The sequence below is a fragment of the Melanerpes formicivorus genome, unplaced genomic scaffold (assembly GCF_026170545.1).
Source record: "Melanerpes formicivorus ecotype bairdi unplaced genomic scaffold, bMelFor1.0.p_v2 SCAF_117, whole genome shotgun sequence".
Classification (NCBI taxonomy): Eukaryota; Metazoa; Chordata; class Aves; order Piciformes; family Picidae; genus Melanerpes; species Melanerpes formicivorus.
Genome location: NW_027142469.1, coordinates 914,996 through 940,960, shown reverse-complemented (window position 1 = coordinate 940,960; position 25,965 = coordinate 914,996). Strand labels below are relative to the sequence as shown.

The window sequence follows — 25,965 nt, the reverse complement described above, 5'->3', positions numbered from 1 at the left end:
TCACAGGGCTTCACCTCTGCATAGCAGACTTACTGTTTCAGATAAAATCCTAGGTGCAAGAAATCTTGGAGTGTGAAATTACAGCCAAGTCCATCACAAGCCAGGAGCTGAAGTGCTTCAGTGCTGTTTCAGGGCCCTGGCAGCCAATCTTACAAGCACAACGTGTCTCCCATGAGGTTGTGCTGTCTCAGCTAAGTGAGAGCTCAGGCCCCACATAGGTTCAGTTCACTGCAGGACCACCTTAGTAAAGGTGTTTCTGCTTGGGACCTTATTTCTCTCTCAAAACTTGTGCCTTGTGCTGAAAACAGACTGTGGCTTTTGGTCAGCAGCATCCAAACCAGCCAGGCAAAAGTGGAGGTCTGCTGGCCAGCCAGTCAGGGCCATATCTGTTTGACGGTGCAGGGACATCATGGTCCCAGACTCTCTGCACTCCAGGTCTCAGCAGTAGGAGTAGGTAGCTCTCCAAAGTAAGCAGCTACAGCTCTTACCAAGAATAAACCTGCATGGACTGTTTCCCAGAGGGGAGTGTGAAGATACCTGTAGAAGCATTTGTGCCACTGTGACCTTAATACAGCCTTTTTACCAGGGGGATGTAGATGGAGTCTCCTCTGGAGCCTTTCCAGCCCTGTCTGGATGTGTTCCTGTGTGACCTGTGCTGGATTCTATGCTCCTGCTCTGGCAGGGGGTTGGACTCAAAGATCTCCAGAGGTCCATTCCAATCCCTAATATCCTCTGATCCTGTGATTTTCCTGCTCAGTTATGTGACCTAACAGGCTATAAAGTTCCTTCAGTTCAGATAAGGTGCATCCCTCGGGTACAGTGCCCCAGGACATAGTCTGTAGCCAGGACCATGCTTTCTTCTGACCAGCTCAGACATGCTTCAGGTTCTTCTGTGCATAGAAGCACCAGAATCTGCTCTTGGCTGGTGATGGAGCCACTCACAGAATCACAGAAAAGTTCAGGTGGGGAAAGAGCCTCAGGATTACCAAGGCCAACCCAGAGCCCTGCTCTGCAAGGCTCACCCCTAAACCACAGCCCCAAGCACCAGAGCCAAACACAGCCAGCCTTGGGGACTCCACCACCTCCCTGGGCAGCACATTCCAAGCCCTCATCACTCTTGCCTGAAAAAAAGCTTTCCTCATGTCCAGTCTGAACCTCCCCAGTGGCAGCTTGAGGCCATTCCCTCTTCTTCTGTCACTAATGACCTGGGAGCAGAGACCAGCACCAACCTCTCCACAACCTCCTTGCAGGGAGCTGTAGAGAGCCAGGAGGTCTCCCCTCAGCCTCCTCTCTTTCACACTACCCATCCCCAGCTCCTTCAGTTGCTCCTCATCAGATTTCTTCTCCAGGCCCTTCCCAGCTTCCTTGCCCTCCTCTGCCGTGGCTGCAGCACCTCCACATCTCTCTTGTCCTGAGGTGCCCAAAGCTGGACACAATACTCAATCCCTCACTCTCAACTCTGACTGGTGATGAAGGGACGGCTACTGCCCTAGGAAGTGCCATTTCCATAGCTCTTCTTCATTACAGCCACAACAGTCCTCTGTTTACTGGTTCTAGATGAAATGGGATCATCATATTGCTTGGAGTCTGCACCTGCAGGGCTGCAGTTTTTACTGCATGCAGAGGAACTTGGGATTGAGAGCCTTGCTCTGTAGCTCATCAGCAATGCCTAGACAAGTAAAATCAAGGCTGGGCAGGGACTGGCTTAAGAGCAGCCCTGAAGAAGAGGACTTGGGGGTGCTGGGGGAGGAGAAGCTCAACAGGAGCCAGCAGTGAGCACTTGCAGCCCAGAGAGCCAAGCAGAGCCTGGGCTGCAGCAAGAGAAGTGTGGCCAGCAGGGCCAGGGAGGGGATTCTGCCCCTCTGCTCCACTCTGCTGAGACCACAGCTGGAGCTCTGTGTCCAGTTCTGGAGCCTCTATTACAGGAAGGATCTGGAGGTGCTGGAAGGCGTCCAGAGAAGGGCCACGAGGATGAGCAGAGGGCTGGAGCTGCTCTGCTATGAGGACAGACTGAGGGAGTTGGGGTTGTGCAGTCTGGAGAAGAGAAGGCTCTGAGGAGACCTCATTGTGACCTTCCAGTATCTGCAGGGGGCTCCAAGAAAGCTGGGGAGGGACTTCTGAGGGTGTCAGGGAGCGATAGGACTGGGGGGGATGGAGCAAAACTAGAAGTGGGTAGATTGAGATTGGATGTTAGGAAGAAGTTGTTCCCCATGAGGGTGGTGAGAGCCTGGCACAGGTTGCTCAGGGATGATTCTATGTTTATTATGTTTTTCCTGGGACATCAATATTTAAGTATGACTGATAAAATCAGCAGCATCAAATAAACCCCCCAGCACATGCCAGACAAACCATCCTCCTTCCCTGGATGGGTTCTGTACTTACAGTTCCTTTAGGTTTGTTAGTGTCCTGATGGCAGTGGGGAACTCGTCCAGGCTGTTGTAATTTAGATCTCTGTGTGAAAACAAATAGCATTCCATTATGTAGGGCATGCACTGCATGACAGATCACAGAGAACTCTTGGCCTTTGCAGTGAATGAGCATCTTCCAAGCACTGCAGAAGTACACACAGGAAAGCCAGGCAATCCTCAAAAGTGTGTGGAGTTTCCCTCTTTGGAGGCATTCAAAGCCCTCCTGGATGTGTTGCTGTGTGATCTGCTCTAGGTGCTCCTGCTCTGGCAGGGGGGTTGGACTGGATGAGCTTTGGAGGTCCCTTCTAGCCCCAAACACTCTGTGATTCTCTGTGTGATAAAAGCCAATGCCTATAATTAGGAAGCTCTGTTTAGGGCATATCATCATTCCTTAATCAGCATCCTATTTTTAGGTTTGTCTTTGCTATTCTGCAACAAAGAGAACAGAAGTGGATTCAGACACTGCAAAGGAGTTTGCTGGTTTGTAGATGGCTTTTCCTCTTCATTGCTTGAAAGTATTAACAGGGGAAAAAAAATAGATATATATTCCAAACAGAATATTCAGGAAGGTTACATGGTAAGCACAGTGAGCTGCCCTGTACACAGCCACTGCAGCTCACCCTCACAGCCTCTGCAGCTCACCCTCACAGCCTCTGCTCCTCACCCTCACAGCCTCTGCTCACCTGTGCCCTGGGATAGCACAACAGGCAATGGATGGAAACTCCAGCACAGGACGTTCCAGCTCAACATGAGGAGGAACTTCTTTGGTGTGAGGGTGGCAGAGCCCTGGAGCAGGCTGCCCAGAGAGGTTGTGGAGTCTCCTTCTGTGGAGCCTTTGCAGCCCTGTCTGGATGTGTTCCTGTGTGACCTGTGCTGGATTCTATGCTCCTGCTCTGGCAGGGGGGTTGGACTCAAAGATCTCCAGAGGTCTCTGCCAGCCCCTGACCTCCTGTGAGCAGTGACCAAGGTTTCATTTGCCTGATTCACTGTCTGGTTGCATTAGTGGACAAAAAAAAAAGAGATACTGGAGTTTGGATGGGTAAAATGGTTGGGGGAAATCTTCCTCTGACTAAACATTTGTGAAAGCACACAGTAAACTCATGGCCTGCATCAGGAACAGTGTGGGCAGCAGAAGCAGGGAAGTCATTGTGCCTTGTGCTCAGCACTGGTTAAGCCACACCTTGAGTTCTGTGTCCAGTTCTGGGCTCCTCAGTTTAGTAAGGATGTTGAGATGCTGGAAAGTGTCCAGAGAAGGGCATCAAGGCTGGGGAGGGGTCTGGAGCACAGCGCTGGGAGGAGAGGCTGAGGGAGCTGGGGTTGCTTAGTCTGCAGAAGAGGAGGCTCAGGGGAGACCTTCTTGCTCTCTCCAGCTCCCTGAAGGGAGGTTGTAGCCAGGTGGGGGTTGGTCTCTTCTCCCAGGCAAGCAGCACCAGAACAAGAGGACACAGTTTCAAGTTGTGCCAGGGGAGGTTTAGGCTGGAGGTGAGGAGAAAGTTTTTCCCAGCAAGAGAGATTGGCCATTGGGATGTGCTGCCCAGGGAGGTGGTGGAGTCACCATCCCTGGAGGTGTTCAAGAAAGACTTGGCTGTGGCACTTGGAGCCATGGTTTAGTAGTCAGGAGGTGTTAGGTGTTAGGTAATAGGTTGGACTTGATGGTCTCTGAGGTCTTTTCCAACCTGGCTGATTCTATGGAAATCAGCACACCCCCTTGGTTTTTTTTTTTTAAACAGAAATTCCTCCCCCCCAGATCACAGTTTCCAACAGATTGACACTGAAATAGTATCAGGCTGAAGTCATGCAGGCAGGAAACTGCTGTCTGAACTCAACAAAGCTTTCCTTCCTGCTTGGAAATCTCTCTCTCTCCTGCTTATTGACAAGAAGAGATTACAGGAACCCAGGGTTTGGGTTTGCCCTCCAGTGATAACATCAGTCCCAGAACGATGTAAACCAATCAGCTTAAGGTTGGTGTCCATCATTTGCAGAGATCTCTTTAGAATATCTTGAAGTGATCTGCAAACTGCTCTGTGTGCAGTTACTGTGCCTGAGGTGAGGGCTGCACTCTCCTGCTGCACTGAAGTGGCTGCACCTACGCTTACTCCCAAGGTTCACAGAATGTTAGGGGTTGGAACGGACCTCCAGAGATCATCCAGGCCAACCCCCTGCCAGAGCAGCATCACCCAGGGGAATCTGCACAGGAATGTATCCAGGTGGGGTTGGAAAGGCTCCAGAGAAGGAGGCTCCACAACCTCTCTGGGCAGCCTGCTCCAGGGCTCCAACACCCTCACACCAAAGAAGTTTCTCCTCATCTTGAGCTGAAACCTTCTCTGGTCAAGTTTGTCTCCATTGCTCCTTGGCTTATTGCTGTGCACCACCCACAAGAGCTTGGCCCCCTCCACTTGACCCCCAGCCCTCAGCTATTGATAGACATTGATCAGATCCCTCTCAGCCTTCTCTTCTCCAGACTCAACAGCCCCAGGGCTCTCAGTCTCTCTTCACAGGGGAGATGCTCAAGTCCCCTAAGCATCCTCCTGGCTCTGCCTTGGCCTCTCTCCAGCAGGTCTCTGTCTCTCTTGAGCTGGGGAGCCCAGAACTGGACCCAGGATTGCAGGAGTGGTCTGAGCAGGGCAGAGCAGAGGGGGAGCAGAACCTCCCTAGCTTTGCTGGCCACACTCTTCTTGATTGTCCTCTATGTTTCCATCTCTTTCATGCCAGGTGGCTGGGACTGGGTTTGCACTTACTTATTCCATTGTTCTCTTTTTCCCTACGTCTGACCTGGTGTCCTGTGAATCTCACATGAAAAAAGAAACCAATCCAATCCAATCCAAACCAAACCATTACATTTTCCTTTCTCCCTTTCCCATCCTCTTTTCCAGTGCTGCACTAAAAGACTTCCTCTCAACTCACAGCTGGCTCAAAGCCAAGATAGTAAAATTCCAATTCAGTGGCAAGTGACTAGTCTGCAGAAGAGAAGGCTGAGAGGGGATCTGATCAATGCCTATCAAGAGCTGAGGGCTGGGGGTCAAGTGGAGGGGGCCAAGCTCTTGTGGGTGGTGCACAGCAATAAGCCAAGGAGCAATGGAGACAAACTTGACCAGAGAAGGTTTCAGCTCAAGATGAGGAGAAACTTCTTTGGTGTGAGGGTGCCAGAGCCCTGGAGCAGGCTGCCCAGAGAGGTTGTGGAGTCTCCTGCTCTGGAGAGCTTCCAACCCCACCTGGATGCATTCCTGTGTGGACTCCCCTGGGTGATGCTGCTCTGGTAGGGGGGTTGGACTGGATGATCTCTGGAGGTCCCTTCCAACATCTAATGTTCTGTGATACTGTGATCACAGAATAATTGAGGCAGGAATAGAGCTCTGAGACCACCAAGTCCAGCCTATGACCTAACAATCAGTGTAATCAAAACAAGTGATGACAAAAAAACACCCAAACACCCCAAACTTCTTGCTGTCTGATCTTAATGAAAGATGAAGGTGGGCAGTACATAGTTGTGTGGATGAGAAAGCAAACAGTCACCTTTTGACTGGCACTATTCATGTCTGAAGCTTTGTCTGCCTGTTCCTCAATAGCAGGCCTTCTAACCTTGGTCCTGGTTGGGTGAAAGACCTCTGAAAGTGATGCAGCTGACTGTGGCAGGTGCCAGGGGAAGGATATACAAGGTTCCCTGGGGGCCTGTGGGCAACTCTACAGACAACTTATTGATGGTGGAGGAGAAGCTCAACAGGAGCTCTCAGTGTGCACTTGCAGCCTGCAAAGCCAATCAGATCCTGGGCTGCATCAGAAGTGTGGCCAGCAGGTCAAGGGAGGTGATCCTCCCCCTCTGCTCAGCTCTGGTGAGACCCCACCTGGAGTACTGCCTCCAGTTCTGGAGCCCCTATTACAAGAGGGATGTGGAGGTGCTGGAAGGTGTCCAGAGAAGGGCCACGAGGAGGAGCAGAGGGCTGGAGCTGCTCTGCTGTGAGAACAGACTGAAGGAGTTGGGGCTGTTCAGTCTGGAGAAGAGAAGGCTCTGAGGTGACCTCATTGTGGCCTTCCAGTATCTGAAGGGGGCCTACAGGAAGGCTGGGGAGGGACTGCTCAGGATCTCAGGTAGTGCTAGGACTAGGGGGAATGGAATGAAGCTGGAGGTGGGGAGATTCAGGCTGGAGGTGAGGAGGAAGTTCTTCCCCATGAGAGTGGTGAAGCCCTGCAATGGGTTGTCCAGGGAGGTGGTTGAGGCCCCATCCCTGGAGGTGTTTAAGCCCAGGCTGGCTGAGGCTCTGGCCAGGCTGATGTAGTGTGGGGAGTCCCTGGGGGGTTGGAACTGGCTGATCCTTGAGGTCCCTTCCAACCCTGACAATTCCATGATTCTAAAGCTCAGTCTTTGTCAGTGCTGTTCTCCAGCAGCGAAGTCTGAAGACTAAAACTTGGACGCAAGTAAGACAGAATCACAGAATGTTAGGGGCTGGAAGGGACCTTGAGAGATCCTCCAGCCCAACCCTACTGCCAGAGACATTCCTCTTCCCTCCTTGTAACACACATGCACAGTTTGGCTACCTGGCATTTTTGGTTGCTTTTTTTCCCCCAGGGACAAAACCCAACCAAACCCAAACCATCTAATCTTATAACCTTCCTCTATGCTGAAGCAGTGTCTTCATGTTGAAGCTTTACATGGTGACCATTTCTCCACCCAGCCATTAGCATTATTGATTAATAAGCACTTTCCAATAGTGCTGAATTAGGCCAACATGAACAACCACTTCTTTTTTTGATGCTCAACACAGTTCTCAGCTGTCCTTCAAACAATCTATCAGCTGACAGTGATTACCAAAAAGGCAAACTAATGTCACAGCCCAAAGTAGGATTTGCTACACCTTCACTGCAAACCATCACTTAGCTCCTGTAGCAATTAGGGAAGCCAGAAATCCACATTCAGCTTTTAGGCTGGTTTTCTGCTTTCAGAATATTAATGAAAACACTCTGAAAAAAAAAGAGGGAAAAAAAAAAAGAGAAGAAGAAAAAGCAACAAATAAGAGGTCAACTCACAAAGTCTCTAGGCTGTGGAGCCCATCAAAGCATTTCTTTCCCAGGGAGTAGATTCTATTGTTATGGAGATGTCTGCAGGGGAACATTAAGCAGAGAGTCAGGGAAACACACTGCACATAGTGGACTTGAGGAAACACATTTGGATGGTGCAAGCAAAAAGAGACATTTCCAGCCATGCACTGATTGTATGCAAGTCATGGTTTGGAAAGAGCATCTATAGAAGGTACCTTGACTGCCCTCCCCCTTTTCTCCCTGGTTTCTCCCCTTGATATCTCCCCACTCACACAGGCTTCCATTTGGTTTCCTAGCTGGATTTGTTTTAAAACCACCTAGACTGGGTAAAAAGGCTTCCAGGTTGGGGGCTGCATGTTGAATATTGGGACATTGTGGGCAGTGGTGGCAAATGAACATCCTTTTAATACTGTACATTCAAAGGATGTGGGAGGGCATAGCACAGAGCAGGAGCAGGTGAGGAGATGCATAACAGCAGAGAGGAAAGGGGCATTAGACTTAGAATCATAGAGTTGTCAGGGCTGGAAGGGTCCTCAAGGACAATCCAGTTCCAACCCCCCTGCCATGGCCAGGGACACCTCACACTACAGCAGGTTGCTCACAGCCACATCCAGCCTGGCCTTCAAAACTTGGGTGGTGAGAGGCTGGCACAGGTTGCCCAGGGAGGTGGTGGAAGCCTCATCCCTGGAGGTTTTGAAGGCCAACACAATGGAGCAGCAGAAAAAGAAATGAAATGGAAGAATTTTCTCCTGCATTTCTTAACTGTCCTCTTGTCACTGCATTTCTGGCATGGATCTAGAGAACAATGGTCGTGAAGGTGTCTTGTCTTTGGTACTGAGATAGGTCTAGAAGTCCAGTCAAGTGACAAGTCTTTAACACTCTCTAACTTGAATGGGGTTGGTACTTAATGTAACCAGAAGGCAAAGATTTTGGGGCACAAGGCAGCTGTTACCCCCCACTTTTGGTGCCCTATATGCTTATTGGAACATATTTGTCACTAGGCAGACACAGTGATTATAACTGTTGATAAAGAACCCTGGCATGTGCCAGGTAGAATTGGTGCTTAATACTGGGACTTAAACATATATCCTGGGGCTGCCATCATTAAAATAAAATCAAATGAAAACAAATCTGTCTGCTGAGAGGACAGACTGAGGGAGCTGGGTTTGTTCAGCCTACAGAAGAGAAGACTTAGAGCTGCCTTCCAACACCTGAAGGGATGCTACAGGAAGGCTGCAGAGGGACTTTTCATCAGGGTGTCTGGAGACAGGACAAGGGGGGAATGGTATGAAGCTGAGGCAGAGCAGGGTTAGACTGGGGCTGAGGAAGAAGTGCTTCAGTGTAAGGGAGTGAGACCCTGGCACAGGTTGCCCAGGCAGGCTGTGGCTGCCTCCTCCCTGGGGGTGTTCAGGGCCAGGCTGGATGAGGCCTTGAGCAGCAGAGTCTAGTTGAGAGGTGTCCCTGCCCGTGGCAGGGAGGTTGGGAGCAGATGAGCTCTGAGATCACTTCCAACCTGAGCCATGCTATGATTCTATGACTAACTATGCTAAGTGTCTTACAGGCTGGTCTCAGACAGCCTGGAAAGCTGGACTATACCATCCTGTCTTTAGCAATGGTAACATTTTCCCAAAGTATCTTGAAACAGCTTCTTCACCTCAGTCTCTCCAGCCAGGCTAGGTTTTTTTCCCCCACACTTGGCAGGTTTCCAGCAGATAGAAAGCTGAAACCGTGCTCCACAGCACACCTTCCAGGCTTTGGTGCAAGCCACACATTTCATCTGGCTGGAACTGGGATGCAATGTAACAAACCACAGAATTCCATCTACTTTCTATGAAGGGAAATGCACACTTCTCCTACTGGATGGCATTCCCTCCAAGTCACCCAGAAAGTTCATTTCCTGCTTCTAATCTTTCTCTCATTCAGCCTCAAGTCTCAGATGGCACACGATTCAGCCCTTCCTGTTTGTTTTGCTGCAGCTCTGATTTCCTTTCTGTAGTTCTTTATGGGAGAAGAAAGCTTTGAAGCTAGAGCAAAACAACTGATTTAGCAAATGCTAGTTTATCAAGAGGGTTGTGTAAAAAAACCTGCTTCTCCTCTCTCTCTCTCCATCTATCTCTCTATCCATCTATCTAAATAAATCTATATCTACATTTGTCTCTATCTATCTATCTATCTATCTATCTATCTATCTATCTATCTATCTATCATTCTATCTTTCTATCTATCTATCCATCTACCCATCCATCCATCCATCCATCCATCCATCCATCCATCCATCCATCCATCCATCCATCTATCTATCTATCTATCTATCTATCTATCTATCTATCTATCTATCTATCCATCCATCTATCCATCTGTCTACCTACCTATCCATCCATCCATCCATCCATCCATCTATCCATCTGTCTACCTACCTATCCATCCATCCATCCATCCATCCATCCATCCATCCATCCATCCATCCATCCATCCATCCATCCATCTATTCATCCATCCATCCATCTATCTATCTATCTATCTATCTATCTATCTATCTATCTATCCATCCATCCATCCATCCATCCATCCATCTCTCTCTCCCTCCCTCTCCTTTTGTTTGTAGTGCATATACAATCCAGATAACTTTATTTGTGTTTCAAAAAGAACCTTTTCTATGACAACTGAATTCGCCCTCTTGGCAAGAGGCCTGTCATTAAACCTAGTGCCAAGGTACATGGGGAAACTGCAGATCCACAGCCCCAAGATATCCATCTCATACTAAGACTGCAAGAAACCCCAGACTTTGAATTAATATGGGTATATACCTATTGACCTACCCCTATATACCTATTTACCCATCATTTGCCAGCTGGAGAGGGAACAGAAGAGCACTTCACTATTAAAGACTGGCTCCAGAAACATCTAAAGTAAACACTGCATCCTCAAGCCATTTACCACGAGAGGCCAAAGCCCTGCAAAGAAGCTGAGACTGTGTCTAAAACCAACCAGCAGAACTTACAGCACTACCAAACTAGAGAGGTTTCCAAAAGCATAGTCTGGTATGAAATGGATTTTATTCAGTGCCAGGGTCATTGCCTGCAGTGCTGGTAAACTTCTAAAAGCCTGGACGGGGATTTCTGTCAGAGAATTATCGTCCAGCCACAGGTGCCTAAGGGAGACCAAGCCGTCGAAGCAGTTGGGGGGCACATAGTTGATGTGGTTGGCATCCAGGCGTCTAGGAGACAAAGAAACACAGAGAATTAGAAGAAGAGTGGACTTACACGTTGGCTGTTGGAGGTTATCACAGGAACACAACCCCAAAGGACGGCTTCCATGCTTTCTGGAGGACCCTTCCAATCCCTACTGTTCTGTGATTCTGTGGCACAGGTTGCCACAGCCCTTTTTCATTCATTTAGAATAGAATAGAGTAGAGTGGAGTAGAGTAGAGTAGAGTGGAGTAGAGCAAAGTAGAGTAGAGTCGAGTCGAGTAGAGTAGAGTTGAGTAGAGTCGAGTAGAGTAGAGTAGAGTGGAGTAGAGTGGACTAGAGTGGAGTGGAGTAGAATAGAGTAGAGTGGAGTGGAGTAGAGTAGAATAGAGTAGAATAGAGTAGAGTGGAGTAGAGTAGAGTAGAGTGGAGTAGAATAGAGTGGAGTAGAGTAGAGTAGAGAGGAGTAGAGTAGAGTAGAGTGGAGTGGAGTAGAATAGAGTAGAGAGGAGTAGAGTAGAGTAGAGAGGAGTAGAGTAGAGTAGAGTGGAGTGGAGTAGAGTAGAGTAGAGTGGAGTAGAGTGGAGTAGAATAGAGTAGAGTGGAGTAGAGTGGAGTAGAGTAGAGTAGAGAGGAGTAGAGTGGAGTGGAGTAGAGTAGAGTAGAGTAGAGTGGAGTAGAATAGAGTGGAGTAGAGTAGAGTAGAGAGGAGTAGAGTAGAGTGGAGTGGAGTGGAGTACAATAGAGTAGAGAGGAGTAGAGTAGAGTAGAGAGGAGTAGAGTAGAGTAGAGTAGAGTGGAGTGGAGTAGAGTAGAGTAGAGTGGAGTAGAGTGGAGTAGAATAGAGTAGAGTGGAGTAGAGTGGAGTAGAGTAGAGTAGAGAGGAGTAGAGTGGAGTGGAGTAGAGTAGAGTAGAGTAGAGTGGAGTAGAATAGAGTGGAGTAGAGTAGAGTAGAGTAGAGAGGAGTAGAGTAGAGTAGAGTGGAGTAGAGTGGAGTAGAATAGAGTAGAGTGGAGTGGAGTAGAATAGAGTGGAGTAGAGTAGAGTGGAGCAGAGTGGAGTAGAGTAGAGTAGAGTAGAGTGGAGTAGAGTGGAATAGAGTAGAGTAGAGTAGAGTAGAGTAGAGAGGAGTAGAGTAGAGTAGAGTGGAGTAGAGTAGAGTGGAGTAGAATAGAGTGGAGTAGAGTAGAGTAGAGTGGAGTAGAGTAGAGTGGAGTAGAGTAGAGTAGAGTAGAGTGGAGTAGAGTAGTAGAATAGAATAGAATGGAATAGAATAGAATAGAGCAGAGTTAGAATAGAGTAGAACAGAATAGAATAGATTAGACTAGAATAGACTAGACTAGACTAGAATTAGAATAGAATTAACCAGGTTGGAAAAGACCTTTGAGATCATCCAGTCCAACCTATCACCCAACACCATCTCATCAACTAAACCATGGCACCAAGTGCCTCATCCACGCTCTTTCCTGGCGATGATACATTTCCATCTTGCTGGCAGCCTTCCCCCTGAGCCCTCACATCAGGTTTCCAGGGTCTCTGTGTCTGCTGGCTCACTGCAGACAGCTCTCCTTCAGGGCCAATAACTCACTGAGAGGACACAGTGACAGTTTTGAGCAAAGCATCTCTACAGGCTGGGTATAAATTTGTTTCATTTGCCACTTATTTAGAAGCATGGAATGAAAAAGTGCAAGAAACCTATGTCCCACAGTATCATTACAGGATCCCAGGATCCCAGGATGTTAGGGGTTGGAAGGGTCCTCTGGAGATCTTTGAGGCCAACCCCCCTGCCAGAGCAGGACCACAACATCCAGCACAGGTCACACAGGGACACATCCAGATGGGTCTTGAAAGTCTCCAGAGAAGGAGACTCCACAACCTCTCTGGGCAGCCTGCTCCAGGGCTCTGTGACCTGAGGGATTCTCTTTTGGAGCCTTAAAAATCACTGAGCTGCAAGATGGTTTGGATTTCCATCCACAAGACACCCATTCTAAGAGCCAAAAATAAAACTCACTTCTGACTCTCTGTTCCTGTTTTCCTTGCTCTGCAGTATTGTTTATTTCAGTGATTCCAACGAGCCCTGGAGTTAACATTTTTCAGCAGTGGATCACAATATTTGTCAGAGGTTGGTGTTGCCAGTGTAATTTAGCCTGAAAAGGCAGCTGGCTCCAGGTGACCTTGCTTGAGCAGGGGGTGTTGGACTAGATGATCTTCAAAGTGCCTTCCAACCTCTCTACCATTCTGTGATTCTATGAAGGTAACAAACACACTTTGGTTGCTGCAGAGCCAACAGAAGGAGCTCAGCTGCCCGTGGTACCTGCCCAGAGTCTGCAGGCAGTATTTTGCTCTCACAGTTGTGTAGATAAGGATGAAATCCACTGAACCTTTTGCAGCTGTGCCACTCAAAATGCTATGCCCTATATTCACTGCCTTCTGCTTTTACTCTGTTTTGCTTTCCCCTTGTGATGCTTTCAGGGGAAGGCTTTTAGAAGAGTGCTTCCCATGGCAGGGGGGTTGGAACTGGATGACCCTTGAGGTCCCTTCCAAGCCTGACCATTCCAAGATTCAGCTTAGTGAAGCTCTGTGTACTCTGAGAGCCATTTCCTGCTTTTCTTGCCCTGCAGTGAGTTGTACCTTTTTCCAGAGCATGAAAGCCTTGCTTTAAATCTTTTTCTTGAGGAGACCTGTGCAGAGGAGCAATTAACTGAATGGTGGAAAGAGAAATGCATTTGAATGGATGCTTGAAAACACTGCAGAACCAAGAGCCACACCCCACTGCCCAAAGAGGTGATTCTGTCCCCCCCCCAAATTCGGGCTGCTTGAGGGAAAGGCACTGCCCTTGGTGGCAGGCACACTAATCTCTTTATTTAAAGCTGCTTTCTCCTTTGCACTCATGTAAAATGTCAGGTCCAGTCTATCTCCTCCTGCAAGCTGCTCCTACCTACTGCAGGAGAACAAATAATGACTGCAGAGGCTCCATGCCAGGCTGGCAAATAACTGAGACAAGGTCAGTTGGAACAAATTTATGGAGTTCAGTGTCAGAGCCCTGGTACAATTAAAGTTTAAATCATAAGTGACATGGCAAGCAGAGAGAGAGAGAGAGAGCGAGCTTCCAAAACAACTTGTCTGTCAACAAATGGGTGAGGCTGGAAATGTTTAGAAGTACTCCTGCCTGTCCCTCCCCCCATTCCCTGGGCAACAACCAAGCCATGCCTGTGTTTTCCAAGGAGGCCTAATTGGAATGAGTGGATGAAGTTTCTTTGTGCTCAGTCAGAAGCCAGTTTCTTCCCTGGGTGACGGTGGTATGTAAACTAAGCAGTTAGAGTTGCCTCAGTCTGACAGTCACGCTGATTAAAGCATGGAGGCTTGATTCAAACTGGATGTGCTGCTGTATTGCAGTCAGCATCTTGTTCAGCCTGCCTGAGAGGCTCTGACCTCCCTGTGGACTCTGCAGGAGCTGGTTACAGGACACCTGGGTGAGTGGGGAAGCCAACAGTCAGTGGCTTGCGTGTGACCCTGTGGCTGCAGCGGCGCTGGTTCTGCTCTGGTCAGCGAGAGCAGGGGGTTTCTCTCACCAACATTTGGTAGCCACTCAGGGAAGTGACTTTTTCTTCTCTTTTCAGTTGAAGTTTCCAAATACAAACCCACCACTGGCAATGTAAACCAAAATAACAGCACAAAAGAGAAAAACCAAGAGTGCTGTAACACAAATAACAACACAGAAAGAAAACCAAGAATGCTGGAACACAAATAATAACACAGAAAGAAAACCCAAGGCTGTTGTAATAGAAACAACAACACAGAAAGAAAAACCAAGAGTGCTGTAACACAAATAACGACACATGGGTGTGATGTGTGACCACTAGATGGATAAGGAACTGGCTTAATGGCCGCACCCAAAGAGTGGCTGTCCATGGGTCCATGTCCCAGTGGAGGCCAGGGACAAGCAGAGTCCCTCAGGGATCAGTCCTGGGACCAGGCTTGTTCAACATCTTTGTGGGTGCCATGGACAGTGGCACTGAGTGCACCCTCAGCAGGTTTGCTGATGACACCAAGCTGTGTGGTGCAGCAGACAGCTGGAGGGAAGGGAGGCCATCCAGAGGGACCTGGACAGGCTGGAGAGGTGGGCACAAGCCAACCTCAGGAGGGTCAACAAGAGCAAGTGCAGGGTCCTGCAGCTGGGTGGAGGCAATCCCAGGCACAAATCCAGGCTGGACAGTGACTGGCTGGAAAGCAGCCCTGAGGAGAGAGACTTGGGGGTGCTGGGGGAGGAGAAGCTCACCAGGAGCTCTCAGTGTGCACTTGCAGCCCGCAAAGCCAATCAGATCCTGGGCTGCATCAGGAGAAGTGTGGCCAGCAGGGCAAGGGAGGTGATTCTCCCCCTCTGCTCAGCTCTGCTGAGACCCCACCTGGACTACTGTGTCCAGTTCTGGAGCCTCTATTCCAAGAGGGATGTGGAGGTGCTGGAAGGTGTCCAGAGAAGGGCCACGAGGATGAGCAGAGGGCTGGAGCACCTCTCCTGTGAGGACAGACTGAAGGAGTTGGGGCTGTTCAGTCTGCAGAAGAGAAGGCTCCCAGGTGACCTCATTGTGACCTTCCAGTATCTGAAGGGGGCTACAAGAAGGCTGGGGAGGGACTTCTCAAGATCTCAGGGAGTGATAGGACTAGGGGGAATGGAATGAAGCTGGAGGTGGGGAGATTGAGGCTGGAGGTGAGGAGGAAGTTCTTCCCCATGAGAGTGGTGAAGCCCTGCAATGGGTTGTCCAGGGAGGTGGTTGGGGCCCCATCCCTCAAGGTGTTTAAGACCAGGCTGGCTGAGGCTGTGGCCAGGCTGATCTAGTGTGGGGTGTCCCTGCCCATGGCAGGGGGGTTGGAACTAGCTGATCCTTGTGGTCCCTTCCAACCCTGAATGATACTATGATACTATGATACTATGAAAGAAAACCCAAGGCTGTTGTAATAGAAACAACAACACAGAAAGAAAAACCAAGAGTGCTGTAACACAAATAACACCACAGAAAGGAAAACCAAGGCTGCTGTAATAGAAACAGCAACACAAAAGAAAAGCAAGACTGCTGTAATAGAGACAACAACACAGAGAGAAAAGCAAGGCTGCTGTAACATAGGTTAAATCATCACTAGATCAGGCCAGCCTGATCTAGAGTGGGGTGTCCCTGCCCGTGGCAGGGGGTTGGAACTAGATGATCCTTGTGGTCCCTTCCAACCCTGACTGATACTGTGATACTAGAATTCCATCCCTGCACCTGCTGGCCACACTATTCCTGATCCAAGCCAAGATGCCATTGGCCTACGATCAGTCTTCTCCCAACCAGTTAGTGACAGCACAAGAGGGAATGGCCTCAAGCTGCCACTGGGGAGGTTCAGACTGGACATCAGGAAAGCTTTTTTTCAAGCAAGAGTGGTGAGGGCTTGGAATGTGCTGCCCAGGGAGGTGGTGGAGTCCCCAAGGCTGGCTGTGTTTGCAGGTGGTTTGGCTGTGGTGCTTGGGGCTGTGGTTTAGGGGTGAGCCTTGCAGAGCAGGGCTCTGGGTTGGCCTTGGTGATGCTAAGGCTCTTTTCCAACCTGAATGTTCCTGTGATTCTGTGAAATCCTAGGTAGCTGAACCACTGTTTAAACAAAGCTTGCAAGAAATCCAGCAGCTACCAGGATTTGTGCTGCAGGCCCTGGAACTGGGTTAAGTATCCTGCAAGTGCTTGTAAGAAGTGCTGCCTCAAGTGCTCTTTTGTTATCTAATCTCTTTCGAATTTCCAAGTCCCGTTTTCCCTCCTTGTAGACCTTAAAAGGTTTCAGCTGTGGCAGTGTTTCCTGTCACGCTGTAGGTAATGCACACTGATGTAGAAAGCATTGATCAAAATCCTCGTTTTCAGCCAATTATTTCACATGTGCTGATCAAAGTTTTGGCACTTCCAGAAACACTGCCATTAACTCCCCAACATGGCCCTGCTTACAACCTGAAAATATATATAGATAGATAACATGTGGTGAGTTTGAAAGCTGCTATTGAATTCCAGAGAGAGCCAGCTGGGGCCGGGGGGGGGAGGGGGGGGGGGGGGGGAGGGAGAAAAAAGGAAAGAAATCAAAAAGAAAGGCTTGATCTCCTCTGCTAGGCAGCATGCAAATAAAGCAGCCACTATGAAATTCACCATGGGCTCACTTAAAAGCCCCAAACCCTTCAAAGCAAAGGCTTGAGCTGTGTGGACTGCATCCCACTGGTGTTTCCTGGGACATGCTGGGAAGGTCTACAGCCACAGACAGGAGGCATGAAAAGGAATTATTCATACACAACTCCAAACAGGACTCCTGTGTTGGTACCCCAAAAAACAAATGTAGACAGATGCCTGAAAAAAAAAATTGGGTTACATTTGTTAATCAATTCAGTGTGACTGGAGAGGCAGCTCTGTGCTACTGGAAGGTTTCACACAACCACAGAATGTTACAGGTGGGAAGGGACCTCCAGAGATCATTGAGTCCAACCCCCCTGCCAGAGCATCATCACCCAGGGGAGTCCACACAGGAATGCATCCAGGTGGGGTTGGAAAGTCCCCACAGGAGGAGACTCCACAACCTCTCTGGGCAGCCTGCTCCAGGGCTCTGCCACCCTCACACCAAAGAAGTTTCTCCTCATGCTGAGCTGAAACCTTCTCTGGTCAAGTTTCTCTCCATTGCTCCTTGGCTTATTGCTGTGCACCACCCACAAGAGCTTGGCCCCCTCCACTTGACCCCCAGCCCTCAGCTATTGATAGACATTGATCAGATCCCCTCTCAGCCTTCTCCTCTCCAGCCTCAGCAGCCCCAGGGCTCTCAGTCTCTCTTCCCAGGGGAGATGCTCAAGTCCCCTAAGCATCCTCCTGGCTCCTCCTTGGCCTCTCTCCAGCAGGGTCTGGTGACAGGGCCCATCCGGGGGGGCTGTAATGGGCAGGAGGGGGTGGCTTGCAGCCCTCCATTGCTGGCTGCCATGTGGTAACAGTGAGCCTCTCAAGGGCTCTGACTAAGGCCTCATTTAATGGCAAGTGACACAGAAAGTGGCTTGGAAAAGCACAAGTCATGAAAATATGGCTGGCTAGAGCCGGCTGCTGTGGACCATGCTAGGTAGGATATATCCTGCAGCCCACAGGGCAAAGTGCTGGGGCTACTTTCCTCACCAGGCAGTGCTGCAGTCCCTTCAGCATCCTTGTAGCTCTCCCTTGGACTCTCTCCAGCAGTTACTTGTCCCTCCTGAACTGGGGAGCCCAGAGCTGGATGCAATATTCCAGGTGAGGTCTCAGGGTCGGGCAGAGCAGAGGGGGAGGAGAACCTCCCTGGCTCTGCTGGACACCCTCCTTTGAATGCAGCCTAGGACCCCCTTGGCCTTCTTGGCCCCCAGGGCACATTGCTGTCCCATGCAGAACTTGCTGTCCACCAGCACTCCCAGGTCCTTCTCCTTGGGGCTGCTCTCCAGCAGATCCCCTCCCAGCCTCTCCTGCTGCAGTTTATTCTTCCTGCCCAGCTGCAGGGCTCTGCACTTATCCTGGTTGAATCTCATCAGGTTCCTCTCTGCCCAGCTTTCAGTCTGTCCAGGTCTCACTGAATGCCCACACAGCCTTCAGGTGTCTCAGCCAAGCCTCCCAGTTTGGTATCATCAGCAAGCCTGCTAGGCAGACTAGGTCTGTTCCCTCATCAATGTCATTGATAAAGATGATGAACAGGACTGGACCCAGCACTGACCCCTGGGGGACTCCACTGGTTACAGCTCTCCAGCTGGACTTGGCACCCTTGACTACCACTCTTTGGACTCTATTTTGTAAGCAGTACAGCAGTTCCCACAGCTCACTTTCAGCTCTGCCCTTGCAAGGGACTCTGCAGGACTGACACAAAGAGCCCTGCGTGGCAACAGCAAGGCCAGAAAGGTCCCAGGCCACGGTTAGGAGCAAGTGTTCCTGTTCCCCTGCTCACTTTTACATCAGGAGGTCTCTGCAGCTCTGGGAGTTGCAATCCTTAGTGTTCCTCTTCATTTCCAAACATGCTGCTCAGGTGTCCCGTGGGAGACCTTTCCAGGAAGGGCCTTGGTCTGGGCACACAGAGCCCTGGCTGGACCTGCTCCTGGCACTGGTCCCCCAGGAGGTGGATGGAACCTGGCACAGGCTATTTCTTGACACCCACTGACAAAGAGAGAGACCAGTCTGGGCAGATGGTGCTGACAAGTGACCCCACCTCAGCTAGCCAAACCTAGGCTCTCCTTCTTCTCACTGAAGCACAGGAGAGCACTGATGGAAATGACCACCCAGGCTGCCCAAGGAGGTCATGGATGCCCCCTCCTTGGAAGTGTTCAGGTTGGCTGAGGCCTTGAGCAACCTGGGCTGGTGGGAGGTGTCCCTGCTCATGGCAGGGGGGTTGGAACTGGATGACCTTTAAGGTCCCTTCCAACCCTTTTGATGACTCTGTGATTCTGCAAGCCAGTGGGGCAGGAAGCACAGAGCACAAACAGCCAGCTGCAGTGCTATGTTTACACAAAGCTGGCCCTGATGCTGGGTGACCCTCAGTCCCCACTGCTGGGAAAAAGTGGGGGCTGGCAGGAGTTGCTTGGTTACCCTAGGAATTTGGCTGCAGGCTGAGGTCAGGAGTCCACAGCTAGATTGGCACATTTGGTGTGGCAATGCTCCTGAGTCCTGCAGCCAGCTGGCTTGGAGTGGCCCACATTATCCTGGGGACCTCTCCTAGCCTCCCAGGCAGGGAGCTGCATGCGGAGAGCACCTCCTGGGGATGGCCCCAGCCTTGTGTGAACTGCCAGATGGCTCCTGGGAACAGCTCAGGCAAATGTCACTTGGCACTGGGTGAAAGTGTGCCAAGGACCCTGCTAACAGTGCAGCAGGACAGACGGTCATGGCCAGTGCCTGGGAGCACTCCAAAGCACTGTTTGCTTTGTTGGGCTGGCTGCAGGCACAGCCTGTCAGGGTACAGTGCCCAGGAGGATCTCCTGGGAAACTCAGTGTGAGTCCCTGTGCTGCTATCCTCTCTTGTGCTGCTATCCTCTCTTGTGCTGCTAACCACTCTTGTGCTGCTAACCACTCTTGTGCTGCTAACCACTCCTGTGCTGCTAACCATCCCTGTGCTGCTATCCACTCTTGTGCTGCTAACCATCCCTGTGCTGCTAACCACTCTTGTGCTGCTAACCATCCCTGTGCTGCTAACCACTCTTGTGCTGCTAACCATCCCTGTGCTGCTAACCACTCTTGTGCTGCTAACCATCCCTGTGCTGCTAACCACTCTTGTGCTGCTAACCATCCCTGTGCTGCTAACCATCCCTGTGCTGCTAACCACTCTTGTGCTGCTAACCATCCCTGTGCTGCTAACCACTCCTGTGCTGCTAACCATCCCTGTGCTGCTAACCACTCTTGTGCTGCTAACCATCCCTGTGCTGCTAACCACTCTTGTGCTGCTAACCATCCCTGTGCTGCTAACCACTCTTGTGCTGCTAACCATCCCTGTGCTGCTAACCACTCTTGTGCTGCTAACCATCCCTGTGCTGCTAACCACTCTTGTGCTGCTAACCATCCCTGTGCTGCTGACCACCCCTGTGCTGCTGACCACTCCAGCAGTGCCTTCTAGCCCTTTTCCCATGTGGAGTGCGTCCTGATAAGATCCTGCCATGCAAGTCTGGTTTTTGGCTGGCAGTGGACAACAAGTTCTGCAAGGGACAGAAGGCCAGTGGCATCTTGGCTTGGATCAGGAACAGTGTGGCCAGCAGGACCAGGGATAGAATTCTGCCCTGTGCTGGGCACTGGGGAGGCCTCAGCTGGAGCACTGTGTGCAGCTCTGGGCCCTCCCTGCAAGAGAGATCTTGAGGTGCTGGAGCAGGTCCAGAGGAGAGCAACCAGCCTGGGGAAGGGACTGGAGGGGAAGTGATGAGGAGAGGCTGAGGGAGCTGGGGGTGTTCAGCCTGGAGAAGAGGAGGCTCAGGAGGGACCTTATCACTCTCTACAAGTCCCTGAAGGGAAGTTGCAGTCAGGTGGGGGTCAGGCTCTTGTGCCAGGCAACTTGTGACAGGACAAGAGGGCATGGCCTGAAGCTGTGCCAGGGGAGGGTTAGGTTGGATGTTAGGAAGCTCTTCCTGATGGAAAGGGGAATCAGAGACTGGGATGGGCTGCCCAGGGAGGTGGTGGAGTTGCTGTCCCTGGAGGTGTTTAAGGCAAGCTTGGATGTGGCACTGGGTGGCATGGTTTAGCTGATGTGGTAGTGTTAGGTCATAGGCTGGGTTTGGTGATCTCAGAGGCCTTTTCCAGCCTTAATGATTCTGTGATTGTGTGCAGACTGCTTTGAGCAAACCCACAGAAGGCAGACATTTGAGTCCTGCGCCCAGCTCTCAGTTTTTCACATCTCTGGTAACTTAAAGCACAGGGTTCATGAGGCTTTCAGAAATGATGCCACCTGCACAGTTAAACACAATACACCCAAGAAGTTGCTATCTTAGAGGAACTGCTTTTCTGAAGGCTTTTAACCTCTTAATTACACTCTTGAAAAGGCTCCTGCCGTTTCAAAAGGCTCAAGACATAATTCCTATTGTGCACCAGAGACCAATGCAAGATCCACCTTGTGAACAGAAAGTTCCTAGGGCTGTATGAAAGAAGAAATTGAATCTGTGCAGACCTTTATCTGACAGGCACAACCTCACTTGAGCAAACAAAAGAAGAATGGCTTTCTGTTCCTCAAAGAGATCTCTTTGGCTGGTGATCGTATTTCAGGTGATAGCCTTGCTGCACAAACCCATATCGTTCCACCTTGGGGCTGCTACACAGCTGCCTGGAGGTTTCCACTGACCACTCCTAGTTCTCCCCACCCCACCCCTACCTTTGTTTAATTCTGTCACAAACCATCAGCCCTTCACACAGGCTCTACAAGCTGCGTGTGGTTTGCTTCCTCCACTTCTTCACCCCAGGAAGAAAGCCCTTGCAACACAAGCCTGAGTGCCGCTGTCACTGCGCTCAGAAACCGGGCTGAAAATCCAGCAGCCTCTCTCAGAGCAACAGAGGCACTCTTTGCTTGCTTCACTTCTTGTGTTGTGGTGCAGCATGTGTAGAGAGTGAGGTGATCCCAGCAGGATTTTCTTCCTTTTTTTTTGGGGGGTGTGTGTGTGTTGTTTGTTTAGCAGAAAGAAAAACCTAATGTGGTCACTAGAGCAGCATTGTCTCATGGCTGTTTCAGAGATCAAAGGCAAGAGCTGTAACCTCAAGAGCATTTGGCTGAGATATTCCAGTCTGTGTCTGGTCAAGAAAGGAAAAGAAAAGACAAAAAAGGAAAGCACTGACCAAAGAACATTTAAAAGATAATTGACCCTTAGGGCTGGTCCACTTTCAGAAACTTCAACCAATGCTTTGCGTGATAAGAAGGGAAAGGTGGAAGACTGACAAAGGAACCTGGGAGCTAATTCAGAATACAGAATCAACCAGGTTGGAAGAGACCTCAGAGATCATCAAGCCCAACCTGTCACCCAGCACCATCTCATCATCTAAACCATATCACTAAGTGCCTCATCCAGGCTCTTTTTGAACACCTCCAGGGATGGTGACTCCACCACCTCCCTGGGCAGCACATTCCAATGGCCAATCTCTCCTAATGGGAAGAACTTTCTCCTCACCTCCAGCCTAAACCTCCCCTGGCACAGCTTGAGGCTGTGTCCTCTTATTCTGGGGCTGCTTTCCTGGGAGAAGAGACCAACCCCCACCTGGCTACAACCTCCCTTCAGGGAGTTGTAGACAGCAATGAGGTCTCCCCTGAGCCTCCTCTTCTCCAGGCTAAGCAACCCCAGCTCCCTCAGCCTCTCCTCACAGGGCTGTGCTCCAGACCCCTCCCCAGCTTTGTTGCCCTTCTCTGGACACCTTCCAGCATATAAACATCTTTCCTAAACTGAGGGCCCCAGAACAATGTGTGTCTGTCTGGTGCCAAGTCATGCACAGGGGACAGAGTATTGCTGAAAATAATTCTGTTTCATTAATTCTGCTCTTCAGACTTTAGCTGAACAGAGTGTAGGAACAGAGGGCTACAGGGATGCTGAAGGCACTGGAGCACTGCCTGAAGAGGAGAGGCTGAGAGCCCTGGGGGTGTTTAGGTGAAGGCTGAGAGAGGAGCTGGTCAATGTCTATAAATATCTGAGTCAGCTTTTGAAAGCAGTATTATTATGTTCTTTGCTGGGCTACCAGTTTTCCTTTGGCAGCTGGAAGCTGAAGAGTGGATACTAGGCCAGGATGGTTTTCAGCACAGCCTGCTACAACCAGCTTTATGTTATGGGACAGCAGCACATCAAAATAACTGCATTCACACCATAAAGCAGCCAGTCCTCACTCCTGCTCTAGCACTTCCAACCTGTCACCACAGACCTCATGACTAAACATGGCACCAAGTGAGAGTCTTCTCAGGTGGTAAACCAGGTGGCCAAGAGAGCCAAAGACATCCTGGCTGGGATCAGCAATGCTGTGTCCAGCAGGAGCAGGGAGGGGATTGTCCCCTGGCACTCAGCTCTGGGCAGGCCACACCTCCAGTGCTGTGTCCAGCTTTGGGCACCTCAGGACAAGAGAGATGTGGAGGTGCTGGAGCCAGGGCAGAGGAGGGCAAGGAAGCTGGGAAGGGCCTGGAGAAGAAATCTGATGAAGAGCAACTGAAGGAGCTGGGGATGGTTAGTGTGAAAGAGAGGAGGCTGAGGGGAGACCTCCTGGCTCTCTACAGCTCCCTGCAAGGAGGTTGTGGAGAGGTTGCTGCTGGTCTCTGCTCCCAGGTCATTAGTGACAGAACAAGAGGGAATGGCCTCAAGCTGCCCCTGGGGAGGTTCAGACTGGACATGAGGAAAGCTTTTTTTCAGGCAAGAGTGGTGAGGGCTTGGAATGTGCTGCCCAGGGAGGTGGTGGAGTCCCCAAGGCTGGCTGTGTTTGCAGGTGGTTTGGCTGTGGTGCTTGGGGCTGTGGTTTAGGGGTGAGCCTTGCAGAGTAGGGTTCTGGGTTGGCCTTGGTGACCCTGAAGCTCTTTTCCAAGTTGAATGTTTCTGTGATTCTGTGAAATACTCTGTTTCTGTGATCAGTTTGTAATGCTGCAAAGAAGCTGCTGGTGTCACAAAATGACTAAAATGAGATCAGCCACTCCGGATGTTTCATTAGAGTAGTACAATTCTGTTGACAAGGAGCTCCCACAGAGTTAAAAGTTGATTCATCACATTGTTAGGTGACGTTAAGAGGTAATTCATAGGCAATCACATGCTGTCCATGCAGAGCTGTGGGTTGATTTATCATGTGTGTACTCACAGGGACTGCAGGCTGCGCAGGTTCTGCAGTGCTTCAGTAGGAACTTGCCGTAGTTGGTTATTCTGCAGCATCCTGCATCATGAGCAGCACAAAAAAAAACACCCAGAATCAACACACTGAAGCAGATTTCTTCCCATTGTGAATTTTCTTCCAGCCTCACCTCCTTTGTACTGCTTCTACATCAAGATTATAATGAAAACTAAAGCAATCCTTGGTTCCCCATCCCTTGTCAAACGCCCGCCCTCTCCAAAGCAAACACCTGTAGCACATTGGCTGTGTCAACAGCTACACAGCAGCTTTGAGTAGGATTTTCAAAGCAGCTGAGGAAGCTTCAAAGAGTAAATCCATTTTGCATTCAATAGCCCTCCAGCTCCTCTCTGCCTCCAGGGATGCTGAAATTGTCATCCTGGTGCCTTGGTTCTGTTTGCCTTCCCAAGTGTTTAAATTTCTTATTCCGCTAAAGGACTGACTCTGGAAATCCTTGCTCAGGAAGATGACACCATGGCAAACACGATGTTTTGACGAGGAACTTGTGATGTGAACCAAATTTCAGTTCAGGAAAACCCTGATGAGGTCTTTCCCGTTGAAATAAATGTCCTCAAACAGAACGTTGCTAACAATGAGCTGAAAACAATCTGCTTTCTGCACTGTCGCCTCATTCAGCTTCCCGAGGCTGAAAAACCACTTTTCGCTCCAGAAGAATCTTTTCCTCCCTTTGAATACAGTTACATTCACACAGCCTAAAATCCTTGTTTGGATCAAATCCTGTACTTCTCTATTTCTGTTATCCCTATCTCCATCTCTATATCTCTATCTCTAATATCTCTATCTCTACCTATCTCTGTCTAATATCTCTATCATCTCTATCTCTACCTCTCTCTAATATCTCTATCTCCATCTCTATCTCTAATATCTCTACCTATCTCTATCTCTGTCTCTACCTCTATCTCTCCCTCTATCTCTATCTCATCTCTCTCTTTTCTCTCTCTCTCCCTAATATCTCTATCTCTGTCTAATATCTGTATCATCTCTATCTGAACCTCTCTCTAATATCTCTATCTCCATCTCTAGCTCTAATATCTCTATCTCTACCTATCTCTATCTCTGTCTCTCCCTCTATCTCTACCTCTATCTCATATCTCTCTCTCTCTCTCCCTATCTCTAATATCTCTATCTCTGGCTAATATCTGTATCATTATCTCTACCTTCTCTACCTCTAATATCTCTATCTCTGTCTAATATCTCTATCTCTGTCTAATATCTCTCTCTCTACCTCATCTCTCTCTCTACCTCTCTCTCTACCTCTAATATCTCTATCTCTGTCTAATATCTCTATCATCTCTATCTCTACCTCTCTTTAATATCTCTATCTCCATCTCTAATATCCCTACCTCTACCTATCTCTATCTCCATCTCTATTTCTATATCTAATATCTCTATCTATGTCTATCTCTACCTTTCTCTATCTCTACCTCTGTCTCCACCTCTACCTATCTCTATCTCCATCTCTATTTCTATGTCTAATATCTCTATCTATCTCTGCCTATGTCTATCTCTACCTATCTCTATCTCTACCTCTACTTCTATCGCTATCTCCATCTCTATGTCTAGTATCTCTATCTCTATCTCTAATATCTCTATATCTAATATCTCTCTCTCTCCCTCTCTCTCATCTCTCTCTCTCATCTCTCAGAATTCTGTGTGGGTAAAACTGCAGCAGCACATGCTGCCTTCAAAATGAAGCACACTCACTGGGACACTGTAAAGGAAATAATTTTTGGCCCACCTAAATCTCCTTGGGCCAACAAAGAGCTGCAGCTTAGCCAACTGAAGAGCAGATGGAGTGGGAAGCTCTCTGTGATTCTTTCCCACTTCCCTATTTTTGTCAGCAGAGCTTTGTGGGCTCTTACAGTAAGCATCTGGCCTAGGAGGTTGGCATTCCTGCCAGTAACACAGTTGCTGTGAACCTTACATAGGCAAACACCCCCTCCAGCATGAACCTTGTGAGCTGTGGCCTGCTAAGTAATTTGAGTCGCCATATGCACTATTGT

At 49.5% G+C, this 25,965-nt stretch overlaps 1 protein-coding gene across 1 annotated transcript in view; it reads right to left on the bottom strand.

Moving 5' to 3' along the window:
* The window catches only part of LGR5 (leucine rich repeat containing G protein-coupled receptor 5), a 111,116-nt gene that overhangs the window by 22,837 nt on the left and 62,314 nt on the right, over nt 1-25,965 (bottom strand). The window contains exons 4-7 of the mRNA XM_068167432.1: nt 23,915-23,986; nt 10,444-10,659; nt 7,431-7,502; nt 2,383-2,451 (exon numbers count right to left, since the gene is read on the bottom strand). Of these exons, the coding sequence (XP_068023533.1) occupies nt 2,383-2,451; nt 7,431-7,502; nt 10,444-10,659; nt 23,915-23,986 (429 nt within the window). The remainder of the gene's footprint in view (nt 1-2,382; nt 2,452-7,430; nt 7,503-10,443; nt 10,660-23,914; nt 23,987-25,965) is intronic.